The 24,814-nt window shown below is 34.4% G+C and overlaps 1 protein-coding gene across 1 annotated transcript in view; it reads right to left on the minus strand.

Moving 5' to 3' along the window:
- Positions 1-24,814, minus strand: part of BRIP1 (BRCA1 interacting helicase 1) — a 211,756-nt gene that overhangs the window by 102,987 nt on the left and 83,955 nt on the right. Inside the window, 4 exon segments of the mRNA XM_042915344.1 lie at positions 16,070-16,231; positions 21,039-21,179; positions 21,297-21,462; positions 24,619-24,773. Of these exon segments, the coding sequence (XP_042771278.1) occupies positions 16,070-16,231; positions 21,039-21,179; positions 21,297-21,462; positions 24,619-24,773 (624 nt within the window).

Raw genomic sequence — 24,814 nt, forward strand, 5'->3', positions numbered from 1 at the left:
GTAAGAGGAGGAAATGACCACTACTAGATAAGAGGTTTCTTTTTGAAGTGAAGAAAATGTTCTAGAATTAGACCATTAGTGGTGATGGCTGTACAACTTCGTAAGTATACTCAAAACTACTAAATTCTATACTTTAAAAGGGTGATTTATATGATATGTGAACTGTATCTCAAAAAAAAAGGTTTATGAAAACAGGAAGGAGACCAACTTGAGATTAAGAAAAAATAAGTTAAAGACGGAAAAATTAGGAGGTTTCCGAATTTTCAAAAATTCAAGATTTTGAAACATTATAATAGGAGTCAATTGGTAATTACAGTAATTAGATAATAAGAACTAGTTGAAAATTATGAATAAAGAAAAATTGTCTCCTCTGTGCTATAATATTGATTCTTCAAAATCTTCTCTGTTTTAAATATCTTTTTTAAGGGGTGGGGTTGGGGGGGGGGAGGGAGGGAGAGAGAAAGAGAGAAAGAGAGAAAGACATAGAGAGAGAGAGAATGAGAATCTTAAGCAGGCTCCATGCCGTGTGGAGCCCAACGTGGAGCTCGATCTCACATGAACGGAGAGATCATAACCTGAGCTGAAATCAAGTCAGATGCTCAACCAACTGAGCCACCACCCAGGCACCCTACACATACTTTATATTTATTTTTTAATTTTTTTTTAATGTTTTATTTTTGAGACAGAGAGAGACAGAGAATGAACAGGGGAGGGTCAGAGAGAGAAGGAGACACAGAATCGGAAACAGGCTCCAGGCTCTGAGCTGTCAGCACAGAGCCTGACGCGGGGCTCGAACTCACGGACCGCAAGATCATGACCTGAGCTGAAGTCGGACACTCAACCGACTGAGCCACCCAGGCGCCCCCATACTTTTTTTAATTTTGAAGAAATATTTGGTCTTAGTATTACAAACCAAATTTCAAAACTTCTCATGTCTTTAATAAAGTTCTTATGCTTCATGATGAATTATTATGATAATCACATTCTAATCAGGAAAAAAACCCTGTTAACCCATATATTGTGTCTCTTTTTAGATCCATACAGCATAATCACATGATATAAAAACTCTATTACTAAGTAACATTTAAGTATGTAATTTTTATTATAATAAAACTAATGTTCTTGTAATTTTACTTAAATTTTCACTTATTTAGAAAATATACTTTTACTATAAAGCTGTGTTACAACTGTCATGTTTAATATTTTTTTATTGTTAAGACAAGGTGAATAAATATACCCTAACAAGATTATTTATGGTAAAAATCAGTAGCAATGCTAGCAAAAATAACTTTTCAAAATGAGTATCAGAACTGATACTCACTGGGTACCAAAGAGTATCAGAAAGTACAAGTTAATTAGAATTAGAAGATGCTTTTAAATAAAATTAAGATAAAAACCATTAGTGTTCATGTTGTCAATCTGTCTACATTAAGATGTAGAAAGGCCTGGTGCCTGGTATCTTATCAAAGACTAAGTACCCAATGAAGGGAAAAGTGATAATGCCTATACATTTAGTTGATTCATCATCATAGTTACTCATCTTTCTAAGGAAGCTGTTTACAATATTATAATTAAATATGCTTTTAAATTGTGAATTATAGGTCTGTAACACAATAATATTTTACCAATTGTGTATACTATGTCATAATTATGGAATGGCATCTAATTTAGATATTAATAGCATCCTGATCTTTAAGTTGTCATCAATATAGACATGTTATTCATTAATGAAAAACAGAATTTCATCATTTTGTTTGCCATTTTTAAACTTTTAAACATCTTTCCCCCCTTTTTTTTTCTTTCTGGTTGATAATTTTCTTTAGTTGAATTCCTGCCTGACTCTGGTACTTACATTATTAACTATTCTAGACTTCATAAAGGTGAAGTAGAAGCTTGTAGGGAATGTGAACTATAAGACTGATTACCTAAAAACTCATGGAATGTCAACTTGTATAAACAACAACTCTAAACATTCATTTTAAAACTGAATTTGAACAATATTTGAACATATAAATTTTCACAGCAAAAGCTATTTTTTCAGTTATTTATATTGGCATACCACATGACCTAATGAAAGGTAGAATGTATCTGCTTATGCACTTTTGTTAAAGGGAAAGTATCGGGGCAACTGGGTGGCTCAGTCAGTTAAGTGTCCAACTTCAGCTCAGGTCATGGTCTTGTGGTTTGTGAGTTTGAGCCCTGCATCAGGCTCTCTACTGACAGCTCAGAGCCTGGAGTTCCCTTTTTCTCTGTCCCTCCCCTGCTCACAATCTCTCTCTCAAAAATAATATAAACATTAAAAACTTTTGGGAAAAAAAAAGGGAAAGTATTAAGCACACTGTTTTATTGTTGGTTTAACCACCTAATTTTACTGAAGGATACAAAAATACTGCATAATATAGACACACATCATATCCTATGTGGGAAGATCTTATATTATACTTTCCAGATAAACATATTTGAATAACATTTTCATCAGATTTGCAATGAAAATTGTATTTTTTTCTGTTTTGCTTGGGCTGATGTTTTGCTGCTAAAAAAGCAATTTCATTGGTGTATAATTACTTATAACAAAATGCATTCATTTTAAGCGAGTAATTCAATGAGTTTTAACAAATTCATGTACCCAAGAAACTCTTGCCATAATCAAAATATGAAACATACATTTTCCCAAAAAGTTCCTTTGTACCATTATGGACTGAGATTTTCTCACTCAAAATTTATATGTTGAAGTCCTAATCCCCAGTATCTCAAAATGTGTCTATATTTAAAGATAAGGTCTTTAAAGAAGTGATTTCAGTTTTTATGTTTTGGCTTTTTATGTTTAGGTATGTGATCAATTTTGAGTTAATTTTTTGGATAAGGTTATGAGGTGTCAGTGTTCACTTTATCCCATAAGGATGTACAAGAATCCCATTTTCTGCAAAGACTTCCACTTATCTAATAAATTACCTTGGCATCTTGGGGTGCCTGGGTGGCTCAGATGGTTAAGCATCAGATTCTGACTCAGGTCATGATCTCATGGTTCCATGGGTTCAAGCCCTGCATAGGGATCTGTGCTGACAGCTCAAAGCCTGAGCCTGCTTCAGATTCTGTGTCTCCCTTTCTCTGTGCCCCTCCCCCACTCATATTCTGCGCGTCTCTCAAAAATAAATAAACGTTAAAAAGAATTTTTTTTTAAATTTTTTTTTCAACGTTTTTTATTTATTTTTGGGACAGAGAGAGACAGAGCATGAACGGGGGAGGGGCAGAGAGAGAGGGAGACACAGAATCGGAAACAGGCTCCAGGCTCCGAGCCATCAGCCCAGAGCCCGACGCGGGGCTCGAACTCACGGACCGCAAGATCGTGACCTGGCTCAAGTCGGACGCTTAACCCACTGCGCCACCCAGGCGCCCCTAAAAAGAATTTTTTTAATTACTTGCATCTTTGCCAAAAGCCAGTTGACCATATATGTATATACATATGAATCAACTTCTAGATTCTACTTTGTTCCACCGATATATATGTTGATCCCTATGCCCAGTATCCCTGTAGCTCTACAGGAAATCTTGAAATCAGTTATTTAAGACTTCCAACTTTGTTTTTGCTTATTTTTCTAAATTTTTAAATAATCTAAGTTATTTGCACTTTTGTGTGAATTAACAGAATCGTGTCAATTTCTTTACCAAAAAAAAAAAAAAAAAAAAAAAAAGGCCTATTGAGGGGCGCCTGGATGGCTCAGTTGGTTAAGTGTCTGACTCTTGATTTTGGCTCAAATCATGATCTCACAGTTTGTGAGATCAAACCCTGTGTCAGGCTCTGCACTGACAGACTCCTCTCCCTCTCTCTCTGCCCCTCTCCTGCTCGTGCTCTCTCACTCTCTCTCTCAAAATAAACAAAACACTTTTTTAAAAAGGCCTATTGAAATTTTTACTAAGATTGGCTTGAATGTACAGATAAATTTCAGGATAATAGATACCTTAACAATACTAAGACAATACTAATACTAAGACTCATAAACATAGTATCTCTTTATATAGGTATTATATACAGTCTTTAATTTCTCTCAGCAATGTTTTGTACTTTTTAGTGTTCAGGTCATGCATATCATGCACATAATTTCATGCTTTTTAATGTTATTTGAACTGATGCTGATTTAAATTTTATTTTCCAATAGGCCATTACTATTATAGATAAACAATCTGTTTATGTATGCAGTTGATCCTTGAACAATGTGGGAATTAGGAACAACACCCCTGCCCAGTTAAAAAGCCATATATAACTTCTGACTCCCCCAAAACTTGACTACTAATAGCCTACTACTGTCCAAAAGACTTGCCAATAACATACCTGATTAATACATATTTTGTATATTAAATGTATGATAGTGTTCTTATAATAAAGCAAGCTAGAGAAAAGAAAAATATTATTAAGAAAATTGGGGCGCCTGGGTGGCTCAGTCGGTTGAGCTTCCGACTTTGGCTCAGGTCATGATCTCACAGTCTGTGAGTTCGAGCCCCATGTCAGGCTCTGTGCTGACAGCTCAGAGCCTGGAGCCTGCTTCCGATTCTGTGTCTCCCTCTCTCTCCGACCCTCCCCCATTCATGCTCTGTCTCTCTCTGTCTCAAACATAAATAAACATTAAAAAAATTAAAAAAAAAAAAAAAAGAAAATTATAAGGAAAAGAAAACACATTTATAATATTACACCATATTTATGAAAAAAATTGACATATAAGTGGGCTTGTGCAGTTCAAACCCATGAAAAGGGGTGCCTATATTGACTTTCTCTAGACTGAGAACTTGCTACATTCAGTTATTAATTCTAATAGCTTTTTTTTATTGATTCCTTAGTATTTTATAAATACACAATCACGATGTCTGAGCAAAACCATTTTCTTTTTCTTTTGAAATCTAACTTTTATTTCCTTTTTTTGTCTTACTATTCTAGATACAGTACAATGTTGAACAGAGTAAGAAACAGATATCTGGGGGTACCTGGGTGGCTCAGTCAGTTAAAAGTCTGACTCTTGATTTTAGCTGAGGTCATAATCTTGAGGTTCATGGGATGGAGCTCCATGTTAGGCTCTATGCTCGGTGTGGAGACTGCTTGGGATTCTGTCTCTCTTTCTCTCTCTCTCTGCCCCTTCCCCACTTGCGTGTACTCTTTCACTCTCAAAATAAATAAATAAACGATAAAAAAAAAAAAAAAAAAGACATCTGAGCCTTATTCCTGAAAGTGGACAAAAAACATTCAGTCTTAGAACATTAAGCAGGATGTTAGCTGTAAGTTTTTCAGATTCCCCTTTATCAGATTGTTCTTTATTTCATAGAAGTTTATATTATGAACTGGCAGTAAGTTTTGTAAAATGCTATATCTGTGAATTTTTAGAGAAACATGTGTTTTTTTCTAATTTTTCTAACTTATTCCACTGATGAACTGAATTATACAGGTGGATTTTTGAATTATTATTAGCTTCTTAGGATAAATCTCACTTGGTCATGATACATGATCCTCTTTATACTAAGGGATTATATTTACCAATTTTTTGTTCATGACTTTTAGGCCCATGTTGGTCCATAGTTTTAATTTCTTATAATGTCCTATTTGGCTTTAGTATCAGGGATAGTTTGCCTGATGACATGGGAAGTACTCCCTCTTCCTCTATTTTCTGAGTTTGAGTAGTAATGGTACTTTTTCTTTACAGAATTAACCAATAAAGACATCTGAGCCTACAATTTTCTTTGTGGAAAGGTTTTAATTACTATTTCAATTTGTTCAACAGATATGTTATTTGAATTATCTGATTCTTATTGAGTCAATTTTGGTAATCTGTGTCTTTCAAGGAATCTATCCATTTCATAGAAGCTGTTTATCTGCTTGGCATAAAGTTGTTAAAAATATCCCTTTATTACCTATTTAATTCAACAAAATCTGTAATGATATTCCCACTTAATTCTTAGCATTGGTAATTTTCCTTCTCTTTTTATGTTGTGTGGTCTTGTTAGATTTTATTAGCTTTATTAATACATTTTAATAATGAGTATAGCTCTTGGTTTCACGGATTTCTTTATATTATTTATTGGTTTTCTATTTTATTATTTCCTTTCCTCTATTTTGTTTATTTTTGTTTATTTTCCTCAGAAATTCAGATTATAAGATCTTTCTCTTTTTTTTCTAATAAGGATTAAAAGCTATAAATTTCCCTCTAAGTATAACTTCAGCTACACTACATAAATTGTGACATTTTGTATTTCCCTTATCTCTTAATTCAAATATTTCAAGAAATAATGGCTAAAATTTCCCCAAATGTGATGAAAGAAGTGAGTCTACAAATCCAGAAGGAGTTCAATCAGTTCTAAGGAGTTCAATTAGAATAAATCCAAAGCAACATACACAAAGACACTTTGTAATTCAACTGTCAAAAGATGAAAAGCAAAATAAATACATAAACAAACAAATGAATAAACAGATGCAAAAGCAAAGCAACTCATCTCATACAAAGGATTCTCAATAAGACCATAAGCTTATCTCTCATCAGAAACCTTAGAGGCCAGAAAGCAATGGGATATATTTAAAGTGCTAAAGAAAAAACTATCAACCAAGAATTCTATTATCTGGAGAAACTCTCCTTCAAAAATGATGGAGAAAAGTGAAACCAATACTACACTATATGTTAACTAACTTGAATTTAATTTTTAAAAAATGAGAAATTATGACATATCCAGATAAACAAAAGGTGAGAGTTTATTACACTAGACCTTACTCCAAGAACTGCTAAAGGGAGTCCTTATTTTGAAATAAAAGAACACAAAACAGTAACTTACAGTGGTATAACAATATAAAGATCTTCAGGAAAGATAAAAACATGAAAAAATATAAAGCCACAATTATTGTAATTTTGGTTTGTAACCCTATTTTTATTTATTTTTTTTTAATTTTTTTTAATGTTTATTTATTTTTGAGACAGAGGGAGACAGAACATGAGTTGGGGAGGGGCATAGAGAGAGGGAGACACAGAATCTGAAACAGGCTCCAGGCTCTGAGCTGTCAGCACAGAGCCCGATGCAGGCTCGAACCCATGAACCGTGAGATCATGACCTGAGCCTAAGTTGGGCGCTTAACCGACTGAGCCACCCAGGCACCCCTGTAACCCTATTTTTAATTTTCTACAGGATTTAAAAGGCAAATGCATGAAAATTATTATAAATCTTTGTTATTTGGCATACATGTAAAAAGAAGTAACTTGTGACATCAGTAACACAAAGAAGAGATGGAGCTGTTTACATGGAAGTTTCTGTACATAAATGAAGTTGGTATCAATTCAAATCTGATTGCTATGATAGGATGCTAAATAGGTAATCCCCACTCTAAGCACAAAGAAAGTATCTATAAAATATACATAAAGCAAAACGAGAAAGCAAAATGTGTAACTATAAAAAATCAAGTAAACAAAAAAGAGGGTGGTGATGGAGGATATAAAGAACATAAAAGTTGTAAGACACACAGAAAGCAAATAACAAATGGCAGAATGGATTTAAAAAGATGGCTCAACTATACACTAACTATAGGAGATTCACTTTAGATCTAAAGACATGAAGGCTGAAAGTAAAAGGATGGAAAAGCTATTCCAAACAAATAGTAACCAAAAGAGTAGGGTGGCATTACTAATATCAGACAAAATAAACTTGAAGTCAAAAACTGCTACAAAGGATACTATACACTGATGATAAAAAGGTCAATTATGAAAAACATATAACTGTAAATATAATACACCAAAATTGAAGACCCAACATATATAAAGCAAACAATGGCAGAAAGGGAGAAACTGACAACTATACAACAGTTGGAGACATCAATAACCCACTTACACTAATGGATAGAAACTGCATAGAGATGAGAAAGGAAAAAGAGAACTAGAACAACCCTGTCAATTAGTTGGACCTCATAGACATGTATAGAACTTCAATCACAACAGAGAATACACATTTCTCCAAAAGGGACAGGGAACATTCTCCTGAAAAGACCACATGAGTCCATAACACAAGTCTTAATAAATTTATAATCACTGTAGAAGAAATGGACAAGAGACATGAATAGACACTTTCCCAAAGAAGATATCCAGATGGCTAACAGACACCACAAAAAATGTTCAACATCACTCATCATCAGGGAAATACAAATCAAAATCACAATGAGATACCATCTCACACCAGTCAGAATGGCTAAAATTAATAACTCAGGCAACAACAGATGTTGGCAAGGATGTGGAGAAAGGGGATCTCTTTTGCACTGCTGATGGGAATGCAAAGTGGTGCAGCCACTCTGGAAAACAGTATTGAGGATCCTTAAAAAGTTAAAAATAAAACTACCCTACAACCGAGCAATTGCACTACTAGGTATATATCCAAGGGCTATAGGTGTGCTGTTTCGAATAGGCACATGCACCCCAATGTTTACAGCAGTGCTATCGACAATAGCCAAAGTATGGAAAGAGCCCAAATGTCCACTGACAGATGAATGGATAAAGAAGATGTGGTACACACACACACACACACACACACACACACACACACACAGTGGAGTATTACTTGACAATCAAAAAGAATGAAATCTTGCCCTTTGCAACAATGTGGATGGAACTAGAGGGTATTATGCTAAGCGAAATAAGTCAGTCAGAGAGGGACAAATATATGACTTCACTCATGTGGAATTTAAGATACAAAATTAGTGAACCTAAGGTAAGGGAAGCAAAAATAATATAAAAACAGGGAGGGGAAGAAAACATAAGAGACTCTTAAATACAGAGAACTGAGGGTTGCTGGAGGGGTTGTGGGTGGGGGGGCTGGACTAAATGGGTAAGGGGCATTAAGAAAGACACTTGTTGAGGGGCGCCTGGGTGGCTTGGTCGGTTAAGCGTCCGACTTCAGCTCAGGTCATGATCTCACGGTCCGTGAGTTCGAGCCCCGCATCGGGCTCTGTGCTGACAGCTCAGAGCCTGGAGCCTGCTTCCGATTCTGTGTCTCCCTCTCTCTCTGACCCTTCCCCGCTCATGCTCTGTCTCTCTCTGTCTCAAAAATAAATAAACGTTAAAAAAAAAAAAATTAAAAAAAAAAAAAAAAAAAAAAAAAGAAAGACACTTGTTGAGATGAGCACTGGGTACTATACATAGGGGATGAATCGCTGGAATCGACTCCTGAAATCATTATTGCACTGTATGGTAACTAACTTGGATGTAAATTAGAAAGAAAGGAAGAAAGAAAAAAAAGAAAGGAAGGAAGGAAGGAAGGAAGGAAGGAAGGAAGGAAGGAAGGAAGACCACTGTAATCATACAAAAGATCTTTTCTGGTCACAATAGAATAAAACTAGAAATCAATAAAAGAAGGAAAACTAGAAAACTCACAAATATAAGGAAATTAAATAACACATATTAAAAAAATTTTTTAAGTTTATTTTTCCATTTTGAGAGACAGCAAGCAGGAGAGGGGCAGAAAGAGGGAGAGAATCCCAAGCAGGCTCTGCATTGCCAGCACAGAGCCTGATGCGGGGCTCAAACTCACAAACTTGAGATCATGACCTGAGCCGAAACCAAGAGTTGGATGCTTAATCGACTGAGCTACCCATGTGCCCCTAAACAACACATATTTTAAACAACCAACAAGTCGAAAAAGAAATTACAAGAGAAATTAGAAAATACCTTGAGAAATATGTAAATGAGAACACAATATACCAAAACTTAAAGGATGCAAAGAAAGCAGTGCTAAGAGAGATATTTATAGCTATAATGACATGCTTTAAAAAAAAGAAAGGGGCACCTGGGTGGCTCAGTCAGTTAAGCGTCCAACTTCGGCTCAGGTCATGATCTCATGGTTTGTGAGTTCAAGCCCCATGTCAGGCTCTGTGCTGACAGCTCAGAACCTGGAGCCTGCTTTGGATTCTGTGTCTCCCTCTCTCTGTCCCTCCCCCACTCATGCTCTGTCTGTCTCTCTTTCTCTCTCAAATACATAAACATTAAAAAAAATTTTTTTTTAATAAATTTAAAAAAGGAAGATCTCAGGGCGCCTGGGTAGTTCAGTCGGTTAAGCATCTGACTTTGGGCTCAGGTCATGATCTCATGGTTCATGAGTTCGAGCCCCACATCAGGCTCTGCACTGATAGCATGGAGCCTGCTTGGATCCTGTCACCCCCCTCTGACTACACCTTCCCTGCTCTCTCTCTCAAAAATAAACATTTAAAAGTAAATAAATAAAAATTAAAAAGGAAGATCTCAAATTAATAAACTAATTTTGTGCTTTCAGGAAGTAGAAAAAGAAGAGCATGCTAAATCGAAAACTAGCAGAAGGAAGGAAATAATAAAGATCACAGAAGAGATAAATGGAAAAAAAAAAGAACAGGAAACAGCAGAGAAAATCAATAAAACCAAAAGTTGGTTCTTCGAAAGGGTAAAAAAAAAAAACTGACAAACCTTTAGCTAGAATGACTGTGGGGGGGAGGGGAGGGTAAGACTCAAATTACTAAAACCGCAAAAGAAAGAAGCGACCTCACTACCAATTTGACACAAATAAAGATTATAAAAAACATCATAAATAATTGTATCTCAACTTGGATAGCCAACATAAAATGGACAAATTTGAAGAAATACACAATCTACAAAAACTGAATCATGAATAAATAGAAAATCTGAACAGACTTATAACTAGTAGAGAGATTGAAACAGCAATCAAAAATCTTCCAACAAAGAAAATCCCTGAACCCAGTGGATTCATTGGTGAATTTTACAAATCCTTTAAAGAATTAACACCAATCCTACTCAAACTCTACCAAAAAACTGAGGAGTAGAGAATATTTACTAACTTATTCTATGAGGCTAATACTACCCTAAGAGCAAAGGCAGACAAAGATATTAGAAGCAAAAGAAACTGGGGCGCCTGTGTGGCTCAGTCAGTTCAGCATCTGATTTTGGCTCAGGTCATGATCTCATGGTTCATGAGTTCAAGCCCCATATCAGGCACTCTGTTGTCAGCGCAGAGCCCGCTTTGGATCCTGTATCTCCCTCTCTTTCTCTCCTTCCCTCACTTGTGCTCTCTGCCCCTCTCCCACTTGAGATTTCTCTCTTTCCTCTCTCTCTCTCTCTCTCAAAAACCAAAAGAAACTATAGACAAATATCTCTTATGAATACTGATGCGAGAATCCTCAACAAATTCAGCAACCAAATTTAGCAACATACTAAAAGGATTATAACCAAGACCAAATGGGATTTATTCCCAAAATTAAAGAGTAGTTCAACATATGAAAATCAGTTAATGTAACATATAGAATTAATAGAATGAAGAACCCCCCCCAAAAAAAGCCACATGATTATTCTCAATTGATACAGAAAAAGCATCAATGACAAAAAAAAAAAAAAAAAAAAGTCAATAAACTAGGAATAGAAGGAAACTTCCTCAACATTATAAAGCAATATATGAAAAACCCACAGGCTAACATCACACTCAATGAAACAACCCACAATGCCAGTCTGCACCATTTCTATTCAATATAGTAGTTTAAGTTCTAGCCAGAAAAATCAGGCAAGAAAAAGACATCCAAATTGGAAAGGAAAAAGTAAAATGATCTCTGTTTGCCAATGATATGATCTTATAATTAGAAAACTAAAGATCCCTCCCCAAATATAAAGCCAATAAATTTAGTAAAGTTGCAGGATACAAAATCAAGACACAAAAATCAGTTCCCTTTCCATACAACAGCAATGAACAACTGGAAAAGGAAGTTAAGACAACAACCCATTTACTACAGCATAAGAAATACTCAGAAATAAATTTAACCAAGACGGTTAAAGAGTTGTACTCTAAAACTACTAAATACTGCTGAGAACAATTAAAAAAAGACATAAATAAAAGGAAAGACATCCCATGTTTATGGATTGGAAAAATTAACATTATTAATAATACTACCAAAGCCAGATACAGAGTCTTTGGAATCCCTATCAAAATCTCAAAAGCATTCTTTGGCAGAAAAAGAAAAAATCCATTCTAAAATGAATAAGGAGGGGTGCCTAGGTGGCTAGTTGGTTGAGCGTCAGATTCTCGATTTCAGCTCAAGTCATGATCTCATGGTTTGTGAGTTCAAGCCCTGTGTCAGGGCTGTACTGACAGCACAGAGCCTGCTTTGGATTCTCTTTCTCCTCACTCTGCCCTTCCCCTGCTCGTGTGTGCTCATGCTCTCTTTCTCTCTCTCAAAATAAATAAAAATAAACTTAAAAAAAATGCATAAAGAATCCTGAGGAGCTCCAAATAACCAAAACAATCTTGAAAAAGAACAAAATTAGAGGATCCACATTTCCTGATTTTAAAACTTACTTTAAAGTTAAAGTAATTGAAACACTAATGGCATAAGGATAGACTTACAGACCAAGGACAGAGAATAGGAAGTCTACACATAAGTCCTTGCATATGTGGTCAATGGATTTTCAATAAGGGTACCAAGACCGTTCAATGGAGAAACGGGAAACTTTTCAACAAATGATGCTAGGAAAAGTGGGTATCCACATGCAAAAAAAATGAAGTGGACCCATACTTTACACCATACATAAAATTATCTCAAAATGGCTAAAATACCTAAATTTAATACCTGAACTATTAAGTCCTTAGAGAAAACATAGGGGGAAATCTTCATGACACTGGATTTAGCAATAATTTCTTGGTTATGACACCAAAACACATATAACAAAAGAAAACAATAGATAATTGAACTCGATCAAAATTTCACAATTTATAATTTTTGTGTACCCAAGAATGCTATCAACAGAGTGAAAGACAACTCCTAAAATGGGAGATGGTATTTATAAAGCATGTATCTGGTAAGGGATTAATATATAAAATATAAAAAGAACTACAGCTCAACAATAACAAAAACCTTATTCGAACATGAGGAAAGGACTTGAATTAAACATTTCTCCAAAGAAGATACACAAATGGATAATAAGCACAAAAAACATCACTAGTCATTAGGGAGATACAAACCAAAACCACAAGGAGATGCCACTTGTGGTTTCCATCCATTCATATCCATTAGGATGGCTATTATCCAAAAAATAGTAAATAACAAATGTTGGCAAGAATGTGAAGAAATGGAAATCTTTATGAAATGCTGCTTTCTGAATCTAAAATTATACAGTTGCTGTGGTAAACAGCATGATGGCTCCTCAAAAAGTTATACAGATTTACCATATGATATAGCAATACCATTCCTAGGTATATATTCCAAAGAACTGGAAGCAAGGGTTCAAACAGGTATCTGTATACCAATGTTCACAGCAGCATTATTCATAATACTCAAAAGGTAGACCCAACCCAAGTGATCACAGAATGGATAAACAAAATGTGGTACATACACAAAATGGAGTATTATTCAGGCATAAAAGTGAAATTTTAATACATGCTACAACATGCATGAACCTTGAAAACAAAAATTATATTAAGAGAAATAGGCCAGATACAAAAGGACAAATATTTTATGATTCCATTTATGCCTAGAATAGACAAATTCTTACAAACAGAAAGAATAGAGGGACTGTGGGTAGAGGATCTGGAGAGCTACTATTTCATAGCTACAGAATTCCTGTTTGGGAAGATGAAAAAGTTGTAGAAATAGACAGTGTTTATGGCTGAATAAATTACAAATATATTTAATGGCAGTAAATCATACACCTAAAACGGTTAAAATGATAAATTTTGTTATGCATATTTCACAATTTAAAAAAAAGGAATAACAATAAATATCAGAGGAACAGATCAAAGATTTGAGAAGTCTCGAGGTATAGAAATGGAAAGTGAGAAGCCAGAGGACTATTGGTTTTCATTATAATCATTTTATATTATTTGTGTATAAGAATTAATTTGATAGCAAATTTATTTTTTAAAGCTTAAAAAAAGAAATTATAATAATGAATTCAACAAATGAAAAACTGGGGAAATGTTGATATGTACTATAGGGAATTAATACCCACGTGATTAAGTCCATAAAAATTAATAAAAAAGATACAGTATAAACAGACAATAAATTAAAATAAATAAGCAAACCCCCCAGAACTATCAATCTACTATTAATAAAAACAATTAACTAAGACAGAAATAAAATGTTTGAAAGCTTATTTGATTATCTTCTCATTCTTTTTAGTTGAAAAAGTAGAAACAGAAAATTTTATAATCCATTCATTATGCCAATTTATAAATCTGATAAAAAAGTATATTTAAATGTTACAGTCTCTATAGTCACCCAATAATCAATCATCAATTTCAGTAACTGTAAAATTAATACTGTGCTATATCTATTCCAAAAATTAAATTTAGGAGGTAATATTCCGTTTATATTTAGAGTAGTTACTTTTCTTCTACCAAGTAATGTATTTCACCTCAATATATTAATAATTAGGATGTATTTTCAAACTGCTGAACCCAGCTAACAAAAACTACATCATTTGAGAACACTGCTACAATATGATATGGCGTACTGTTCAACAGTCTGTTTTCTTTCTCACTGTAACTTTTCCAATGACAATTGTATTATTGTCGATTTAAATACCTTTATATTAGATTTGGTTTTCCTCCATATATACACTAAAAAACTCAAGAAACAAAAAACAAAACCCCAAAAAACCATACCAAACTGCTTACTAGCATATAAACAATCATTCTTACCATGTCTTTGAAGCCTAGTAGAATATGAAATTATTTATTCAACTGGGCATTTCATGGCTCACTTTTGTGATCATGATTGGGAAATATAAAAAGGTATGTATTAATGTACTGAGATTTTACTTTTCTTTAGCTCCAAGCTTAATTATTAGTTTTCTTTAACATAGCTGTTTGGTGTAAATGTTCACACTTTGGGATAAATATTGCTTTCTTTTAAGAATTTTTTAAATGTTTATGTCCATTTTTTTTCTGGATATTCTTGTAAAAAAAAAAAAACAACTATCTGATTAAATTTCTTCTGAAAGCAATTCTTTCAATTTATCTACAGGAAGACTAATTTACTGTATCGGGCTAAAAAAGTACGTGCCTTGGTCCCATTTGGGCTGCTATAACAGAATACCTCAATAGCTTTTAAACATAAGAAATGTTATCACTTACACTTCTGGAAGCTGGAAAGTCCAAGATCAAGGCACCAGCATGGTCACATTTGGTGAGGTCCCTCTTTCTGGTTCATAGCTGGCATCTATTCTGTATGTCCTCACATGGTAGAAGGGGCAAGGTTTCTCTCAGTGTCTCTTTTATTAGACACTAATCCTGTTCGTAAGAATTCTAACCTCGGGACTTAAGCACCTCCCAAAGGCCCCACTCATAATGTCACCATCTTTAGGGGTTAGGATTTCAACATATGAAACTTTGGGAGGACACATTCAGGTAAAGCAGTATGTACATAAATGGAAAACAGTAGCAGAGTCAAAAGTATTTCAGTATTGCCATTCAAATATATTATTTATTTATGCTACTATCCTTACGTATACAACTTCCAATGAGAAAATAAAAGGAAATACCACTTTTCTACACTGGAATTTAGCTTGGATTTTGATAAAGTATGATTTTACTCTCAGAAATTATATGTAGTTTTAATGCTTTAAATATTAGGACTAAAATACACTATGTAACTCAATTTTACACAGTATTATTAAAAACCAGAGTGACTTTAAAAACAAAAATGTCTAGCCTCGCCAAATACATGAAGTAAAAAGATGGGCAACAAAGAAAGTCTGATTTTAGATTCAGATTAATGAAACATTCAAAAGTATAATTTGTGAAAGTGAAAATGAATATACTTTTTCCCGTCTACTATGAAAAAAATCAAGCTGCCCCTAAAAATAAAAATAATGTACACATCATAAACAGTCCTCATATAACAAACACTGCTTGAAGACTTTTAGTGTTTTAGAGTTTCAAGTAAAACAGTGAATGGACTATCTCAATCAATAAATAAGTAAAATATATGATACTTAGAAAATTATAATTTCTGTTGCTTCCTGGAAACTTACCATGGTAATCCCATGTGATTTTTTAAAGGCAAGAGAAACAATAAATATTCCCTTACCTTGTAAGATGGCAAGAAACACAAAATTCCTTGGCTCACAGCCTGACACACAGATAACACAAGTGCGCCCACTTCATCCTGAAACTCGAAAGTTTCTGTGTGCTGGAAGGTAGCACAGAGATTCCGACCCTTGGGACCTGACCCAATGGTGCCAACCCAAACCTAGAATATAAATATGTATTAGAGTCATGCCTGAACCAGGCAGGCAAATTAGCATTTAGTTGGGAGCCTTAATTACGCATATTACGTGTAGTCAAAAGATCAAGAAACAAGTTTAGAGAAACTTTATTTTTAAATTGTTGGTGTTTCTCTATTTTCATTAATTAATTATATATAAATCTAAATTATAAAAGTTTTACTTTAAGCGCATCACTGACCACTCAGGATACAAGAAAAAATTACTTTTCTATTTCCTAAACAGCTTTGTAAAACTAAACATGCAACAAAATTTTGTTGGATAATGTAAACAAATGAAATGAATAAATCAGAAATGATTCCAGACTATTAGATGAAGGCTTGTATGATCTGCTATAGGTAAGTCTTTAAGACTTGACTATGGTAAGAGTTATGAATACACTCAACAAATTTACAAATTCACTGATGCTCAAAGATCTATAGTCTTAAAAAATCAGACCCACCAAATTTTAGTTATTTGCAATTCATTTATATTCATACAGATCTAGTATTAGTGTGATTTGACTAAGAGAAACTAAAAACTTGACTGGTAATCTACAGACAATATAAACACTTCAGATTGTTGAAACTGTAATAGCCCTATATTTTCAAATAATGTATGAGACTGAGGTACATTTTACAAGATGACGTCTAATGGATACCAGTTTAACCAACTTTTAACTAAATGATTAACTAGTAATAAGATAAACTGATATTAAGTGTTTCCTGACATGATGCAATGGGAAGTAGCAATATCATATCACCTATATAGTATTGTTACCAAACTGTTTAACCTGAATCTTATCAACAGGAAACAATCGGATAAAATCCAGATTATAAGACATTCCTCAAGATAACTGCTAACTTGAATTCTATAAAAATGTCATGAAAGACAAAAAAAATAAAAGGCAAAACAACAGTTTTAAAGACTAAAGAGATATGAAAGTCAAATGCAATACATAATACTTGATTGGATCCTGGGTCAAGAATAAACAAAATAGGGGCGCCTGGATGATGGTCAGACTTCAGGTCAGGCCATGATCTCTACGTTCGTGAGTTCCAGTCCCACATCAGGCTTGCTGCTGTCAGCGCAGAGCCTGGTTTGGATCCTGACCCCTTCTGTCTGCCCCTTCCCCACTTGCGGTGTGTCTGTCTGTCTCTCTCTCTCAAAAATAAACATTAAAAAAAAAATGGGAATGCAAGCTGGTGTAGTCACTCTGGAAAACAGTATGGAGGTTCCTCAAAAAATTAAAAATAGAACTACCCTACGACCCAGCAACTGCACTACTAGGTATTTATCCAAGGGATACAGGTGTGCTATTTCGAAGGGACACATGCACCCCCATGTTTACAGCAGCACTATCAACAATAGCCAAAGTATGGAAAAAGCCCAAATGTCCATTGATGGATGAATGGATAAAGAAGATGTGGTATATATATACAATGGAGTATTACTCGGCAATCAAAAAGAATGAAATCTTGCCATTTAAGCTATGTGGATGGAACTGGAAGGTATTATACTAAGTGAAATTAGTCAGAGAAAGACAAATATCATATGACTTCACTCATATGAGGACTTTAAGAGACAAAATAGATGCACATAAGGGAAGGGAAACAAAAATATAAAAAAACAGGGAGGGGAACAAAGCATAAGAGACTCATAAATATGGAGAATAGAGGGTTACTGGACGGGGTGTGGGAGGGGGGATGGGCTAAATGGGTAAGGGGGCATTAATGAATCTACTCCTGAAATCATTATTGCACTATATGCTAATTTGGATGTAAATTAAAAAAAATAAAGTATTATGTTTAAAAAAAATTAAAAATAAAAATAATTTTCAATTCATGAAGCATACCAAAAAAAAAAAAACAAAAACAAACAAAATAAAAAGATATAAAGACATTTTGGAAATAAATAGATAAATATAAATATTGACACTATTGTACCAATTTTAAATTTCCTTAGTATGATCATGGTATTGTGGTTATACAGGATTATGAAATTGTTCTTTTTTTAAAGTTTATTTGAGAGAGAGAGAGAGAGCAAGCAGGGGAGGGGCAGAGAGAGGGAGAGAATCCCAAGCAGGCTCTCCATTGTCACCATGGAGCCTGATGCGGGGCTTGAACCCACGAACTGTGAAATCAAGACCTGAGCAGAAATCAAGAGTAGGATGCTTAACCAACTGAGCCACCCAGGTGCTGCAGATTATGTAACTGTTCTTGAGAGACAGTCTCAACTAATTTAGGGCAAATGTCATGATGTCTACAAATTACTTTCTAATAGTTTATTCAAAAATGTACATTATACACATACACATATATAATGTGATTGTTAACATTTTGCAGTTTTCCTCTTCTCTCTTTCATATATACACATGAAAAATGTTAACAATTGATGAACCTATGTGAAGGGTATAAAGATGTTCACCATATTAATACTATTTTTTATACCTTTCTGAAGTTTATAATTGTTTAGAAGTTGAGGGCATCAATAAATGAATGGACAACCAAAATGTGGTATTACATACATACAATGGAATATCATTCAGCCTTAAGAAGGTAGGAAATTCTGACTCAGGTTACAACATGGATGACATCATGCTAAGTGAAATAAGCTAATCACAAAAAATATCTATGATTTCACTTATATTAGAGTATCAAATTCATAAAAATAGAAAGTAGAAGGGTGGTTACCAAGGGCTAAGAGGAGGGGGAAATGGAGAATTGTTGTTTAATGGGAAAAGAATTCTAGTTTTGCAAGATGAAAAAGTTCTAGAGATTGGGTACACAACAATGTAAATATACTTAACAAGATTGAACTGTACCCTTAAAAATGGTTAAGATGGTAAATTTTATGTTATATATATTTTATTACAATTAAAATAAAAATCATGTTTTATAATCAAAAACTCAAAAAAAGCCAAGAGTTTACTCTTTAAAAAGATTAATAAAAAGGATAAACTGTACCAACACTGATAAAGAAAAAACATAAAACCAGAGAATACAAATTGATAATATCAGGTAGGGATAAGGAGAACATGGCTACAGAGTTCATAGATATTAAAAAGATAATAAGACATTTTATAATAAAAAATAAGTTTTAAAAAGTTGGGTGGGGGACACCTGGATGACTCACTCAGCTAAGCACCTGACTCATGATTTCAGCTCAGGTCATGATCTCACTTTGTGAGTTCAAGCCCTGCACTGGGCTCTGTGCTGACAGTGTGGAGCCTGCTTCTCTCTCTTTCTCTTTCTCTCTCTCTCTCTCTCTTTCTCTCTCTCTCTCTCTCTCTTTCTCTCTCTCTCTCTCTCTCTGCCCTTCCCCAACTCATGCATACACGGTCACTCTCAAAAATATATAAAGAAACTACAAAAAAAGAAAAAAACATTAGGGGTAAATGTTACAATAGAATTCAACTGAACAATTATCATTTTTACTATTATAATCCATTGACATTATAGGCTAAATAGGCTTTTGTGTACTAGTTTGAGAACTTAGAGCCTATAATACCATTCTTATGAGAAAATATACTAAATTTATTAATAGCTTCCCATGTTTATTTGAACTCTGAAGGAAGGTACTTAAAACTGTGGAGCATAAAGTGCTTGTGATGAGCACTGGGTGTTGTATGTAAGTGTTAAATCACAAAATTCTACCCCTGAAACTAATATTACACTGTACGTTAACTAACTGGAATTTAAAAAGAAAGTTTAAAAAAAAGTGGAACATATATTTTTCCTTCACTATTGTTTACAGCAATGTTTCCAAAGAGGAGTACTCTGCCATTATAGAAAGCACAACTCTTAGTTATATAATAGCTTAGCATTCCAGGCCCCCACCTACTAAATATCAATAGTTCCTGCCAAGTAATTGTGAAAACCAAAATGTCCTCACAAATACACCTTGTTGGTTAAAAACAACAGCTTTATAAAGAACTAGAATTGTGTTAGGCACACAAATGATGCTCAATATGTAGCTAACTGCTTTAAATGACTTCATAAAAAGAAAGAGGGTAGATTGACAAATGACAGCTCAAATGTTCCTAGGGAATTAAATAACATTTATTGTTCTAAAACATTAAAATTTTAAGTTATATGACTCATGAGAGTTTTCAATTCATTTTAGATATTCAAACATATGCTGAATATCTGGTAACTAATGCCAGGTATTAATCTAGGTGCAGTGGAAGAATGGGAACATGGAAGGAATAAAATAATACCACTGTCTAATGGAAAAAAGAAACACATGAGCAAAGAATTATGCATAGGAACTATGGTAAAGATGTTAAATTTTTTAAGTTTATTTTGAGAGAGAGAGAGAGAGAGAGAGAGAGAGAGAGAGAGACAGTGTGCGTGGGGGAGGGGTAGAAAGAGGGAGAGCCTCTGCACTGCCAGCACAGAGCCCAATGAAGGGTTCCAACCCACTAACTGTGAGATCATGACCTGAGCCAAAACAGAGTTGGATGCTCAACTGACTGAGCCACCCAGGAGCTCCTTGTTTTGTTTTTAATTCTCATTTAAAAAAAAAAAAACGTAAAAAATATTTAAATGAGGAAATTGCAATATAGTCTTTGCATCTAAAGTGTGTATTTTTACTCACTAAACTCAAGGAATGCTATTTATCAGTATTTCCCTTGGTTGACACTACCGAGTAGCTGACAGATTTTCTTTTATTCTAAAGCTAAGATGTTGGATTTCCTACAGGATCTGTTTGCTAGTATTTCAGGTATCTTCTAATTTTTTTTATATAAAATTATATTGATGTAAAAAGATTGAGAGCCTTCAGAAAACTAACCTGTGAGTTATTAATGACATGATTAGCCTCCAGTTGGATACTAAAAGTAACACCAAGTTCTGATGAAAAGGATTTCATTGGTGATAATGTCCCAGATGTCAAAACAATGGTCCAAACTTTGCCATTAATATCTGAAAAGGCCTAAAAGGAAACATTATTAGATACATAAGATCATCTTTAAAACAGTCAAACATATTTATTTAATTGTTGGTACCGAGCAAGATGACAAAATTTTCATTTACAACATGATAGGCTTACCACAGCTGGATTTAAGCACCAAAAATTTAGCACACGAACTGCAGTTTTCTGTCTTACACGTTTCCTACTTTTTGCTTGAGCAAAGAATTCATTTTTATCTGAAGAATCAGTCTGATTTATCCAAGAATAAGTCTGTTGAATAGCAACTTTATAATCATCTGCAAATCTGCATGAAAATAAAATGGTAATTAAATGCAAAACTTCATGAAACATATGATGTCCCAGATACATACAATGTAAAAACTGATTATATTAAAACTAAATTGAAAGTCGTGGTATCTTCCCACTCAAAGATAACATTTTCCCCACCAACAACCCCCACCACTAATTAAATTAAACTCAGTAACTCTGATAGAAAATGAATCATTAAATCTTACAATCAACTTTCTCACTTAGAGATTAGATATTATCTAAATATCCACCCCTTACCATTTCCCATTCCTACGTTCAAACAATACATAAATCATGGCCGAAACAGAATTAAAATCCAGGTCTCTAATTCCTAGTCCAGAGCTCTTTGCATTCTGTGCTACATTATCAGCTACAAAACAGATAATAGGGTATCATTAAAGAAACGAAACAGTGGATTATACTTTTTTATTACATGAGAAAAATGGAGAGAATTTTTACTGAAGATTTCAAAAGTTTAGGAAACTAATTACAAAATTTAAGTTCCTTTAAAATATGGGTCTCAGTCTTCATTAACTTTTAATGAAGATATTGATTTTTGTGATGCCATCCAACTTACAATTTCTTTCAATAAGAGGCTATACACACTTCAACTTACAGAATAAAACTAGTATTCCCTACCATGTCCTCACAATAATATTTACTGTTAACTTCATCTCTAGAGAGATCAGATCTCAAAGTTCAAGTCAGGACCCTAAAATCTGTGGAGAGAATTTTATAAAAGTACAGGGAGCTAAAAACTATAAAACATTTAGAAGAAAACATAGGGAAAAATTTTTATGATACCATATTTGGCTACATTTCTTGTATATACCAAAAACACAAGCAACAAAAGAAAAGACAGATAAACTGGGTTTCATCAAAATTTAAAAACTTTTGTGCATCAAAGGACACTATCAGAGAATGAGAAGACAACCAAAGAATAGAAAATCTTTGGGGCGCCTGGGTGGCGCAGTCGGTTAAGCGTCCGACTTCAGCCAGGTCACGATCTCGCGGTCCATGAGTTTGAGCCCCGCGTCAGGCTCTGGGCTGATGGCTCGGAGCCTGGAGCCTGTTTCTGATTCTGTGTCTCCCTCTCTCTCTGCCCCTCCCCCGTTCATGCTCTGTCTCTCTCTGTCCCAAAAATAAATTAAAAACGTTGAAAAAAAATTAAAAAAAAAAAAAAAAAAAAAAGAAAATCTTTGTAAAACATGTATCTGATATGGGATAATATCCAGAATATATAATTAACTCTTACAACTTCACAACAACAACAACAACAAAAACCACAACCCAATTCAAAAATGGGCAAAGGAGGAGCACCTGGGTGGCTCAGTTGGTTAAGTGTCCAACTTCAGCTCAGGTCATGATCTCGCAGTTTTTCAGTTCGAGCCCCATATTGGGTTCTGTGCAGACAGCTCAGAGCCTGGAGCCTGCCTCAAAGTCTCTTCTCTGCCCCTCCCCCACGCGTGCTCTCTCTGTCTCTCTCTCAAAAATAAATAAATACTTTTTAAAATGGGCAAAGAGGGGTGTCTGGGTGGCTCAGTTGGTTGGGCATCTGACTTTTGGTTTCAGCTCAAGTCAGAAACTTGCAGTTTGTGGGTTCAAGTCCCACATGGGGCTGTGCACTGACAATGCTAAGCCTGCTCGGGATTCTCTCTCTCTCCCTTTCTCTCTTCCCCTTCCCCGCTGGCTCTGTCTCTCTCTCAAAATAAACTTAAAAAAATTTTTTTTTAATGGGCAAAGGATGCAAATAGACATTACTCCAATGAACACCTGCAAATGGACAATAAGCATATGAAAAGATGCTCAACATTACTAGCCATTAGTGGAGGGTGGGTAAATCAAAATTATAAGCAGATACCACTTTATACCCATTACGATGGCTATTATCCAAAAACCAGAAACAAGTATTAGCAAGGCTGTAGAACAACTAGAAATGTTGTGCATAACCATGGGAATCTAAAATGTGCAGCTGCTATGGAAAACAGTATGTTGGTTCCTCAGATAGTTAAATATAGAATACCATATGATCCTGCAATTCCACCGCTAGAGACTCAAACAGATACTTGTACATCAAAATTCACTGTAGCATTATTCACAATAGACAAAAGGTGAAAATAATCCATGGTACATACATACAATAGAATAATCAGCCATAAAAAGGAATGGCATTGATCTATATTACAACATGGATAAACCTTGAAACCATTATGCTAAGTGAAATAAGTCAGATGCAAAAGAACAAATATATGATTCCACTTTTGGGAGATATCTAAAGGACAAATCAATGGAGATGAAAGAATAGAGGTTACCAGAGGTTGTGGGAAGAAAGAAATGAGATATAGAGATCCTATTTGGGCTGATGAAAAAGTTCTGGAAGTGGATGACTGCACAACAATGTGAATAAACCTAATGCTACTAAAATATATATTTGAAAAATGGTTAAAATAGTAAATTTTATGTTATGTATATTTTGCCATATAAAAAAAAAAAACAGGAACCAAATAGTACTACAATTTAATAAGGGGTAGAGTGAGGGGAGTTAACTCTTTCTCATATTCCACATTTCACTAGATAGAGGCTTTATGCAATAAGAAAGAGACTTTCTGACACTGGAAGAAACATATTTAAAACTACACTTAAAAGGTAAATGTTTAAGTTCAGTCATATACAACTAAAAATTTAATGCTGAATTAACTAATAAGATGTATTTCAAGTATATTTATTTCAATAATCATTTTCATTAATAAAGACTAATTTCAATTGATCTAAGTCTGTGCCAATAAGTAAGAGTAATATTTATACCACTTATTTACAATGATTGTAGGTACTCACACAAAACAAGTATGGATTAAATACATACTAGTACCCAATAAAATTAATATTTTTAAGATGAAAAATACAGAGGCGCCTGGGTGACTCAGTCGGTTGAGCATCCGACTTCAGCTCAGGTCATGATCTCATGGGTCCGTGAGTTCGAGCCCCGCGTCGGGCTCTGTGCAGACAACTCAGAGCCTGGAGCCTGTTTCAGATTCTGTGTCTCCCTCTCCCTCTGACCCTCCCCTGTTCATGCTCTGTCTCTCCCAGTCTCAAAAATAAATAAACGTTAAAAAAAAAAATTAAGATGAAAAATACATATGTATTTACTTACTTGCTGTTTTGCCTAAAAAGATAGTCAAACACCATAAAAAGTCCTTTGAGTATTATTTGAGTTGAAGCACTAATAATCGGTACTTCTCTTGTCTCCTCTCTACCATGAATTGGTAAGACTTTTTCTTCTTTTTGAAGGACAGAAGAAAAATGTCCCTGAAAGAAATTACTGTTATTAAGTATACTGCAGGAAATGG

Source organism: Panthera leo, chromosome E1 (genome assembly GCF_018350215.1).
Source record: "Panthera leo isolate Ple1 chromosome E1, P.leo_Ple1_pat1.1, whole genome shotgun sequence".
In the NCBI taxonomy this organism is placed as follows: domain Eukaryota; kingdom Metazoa; phylum Chordata; class Mammalia; order Carnivora; family Felidae; genus Panthera; species Panthera leo.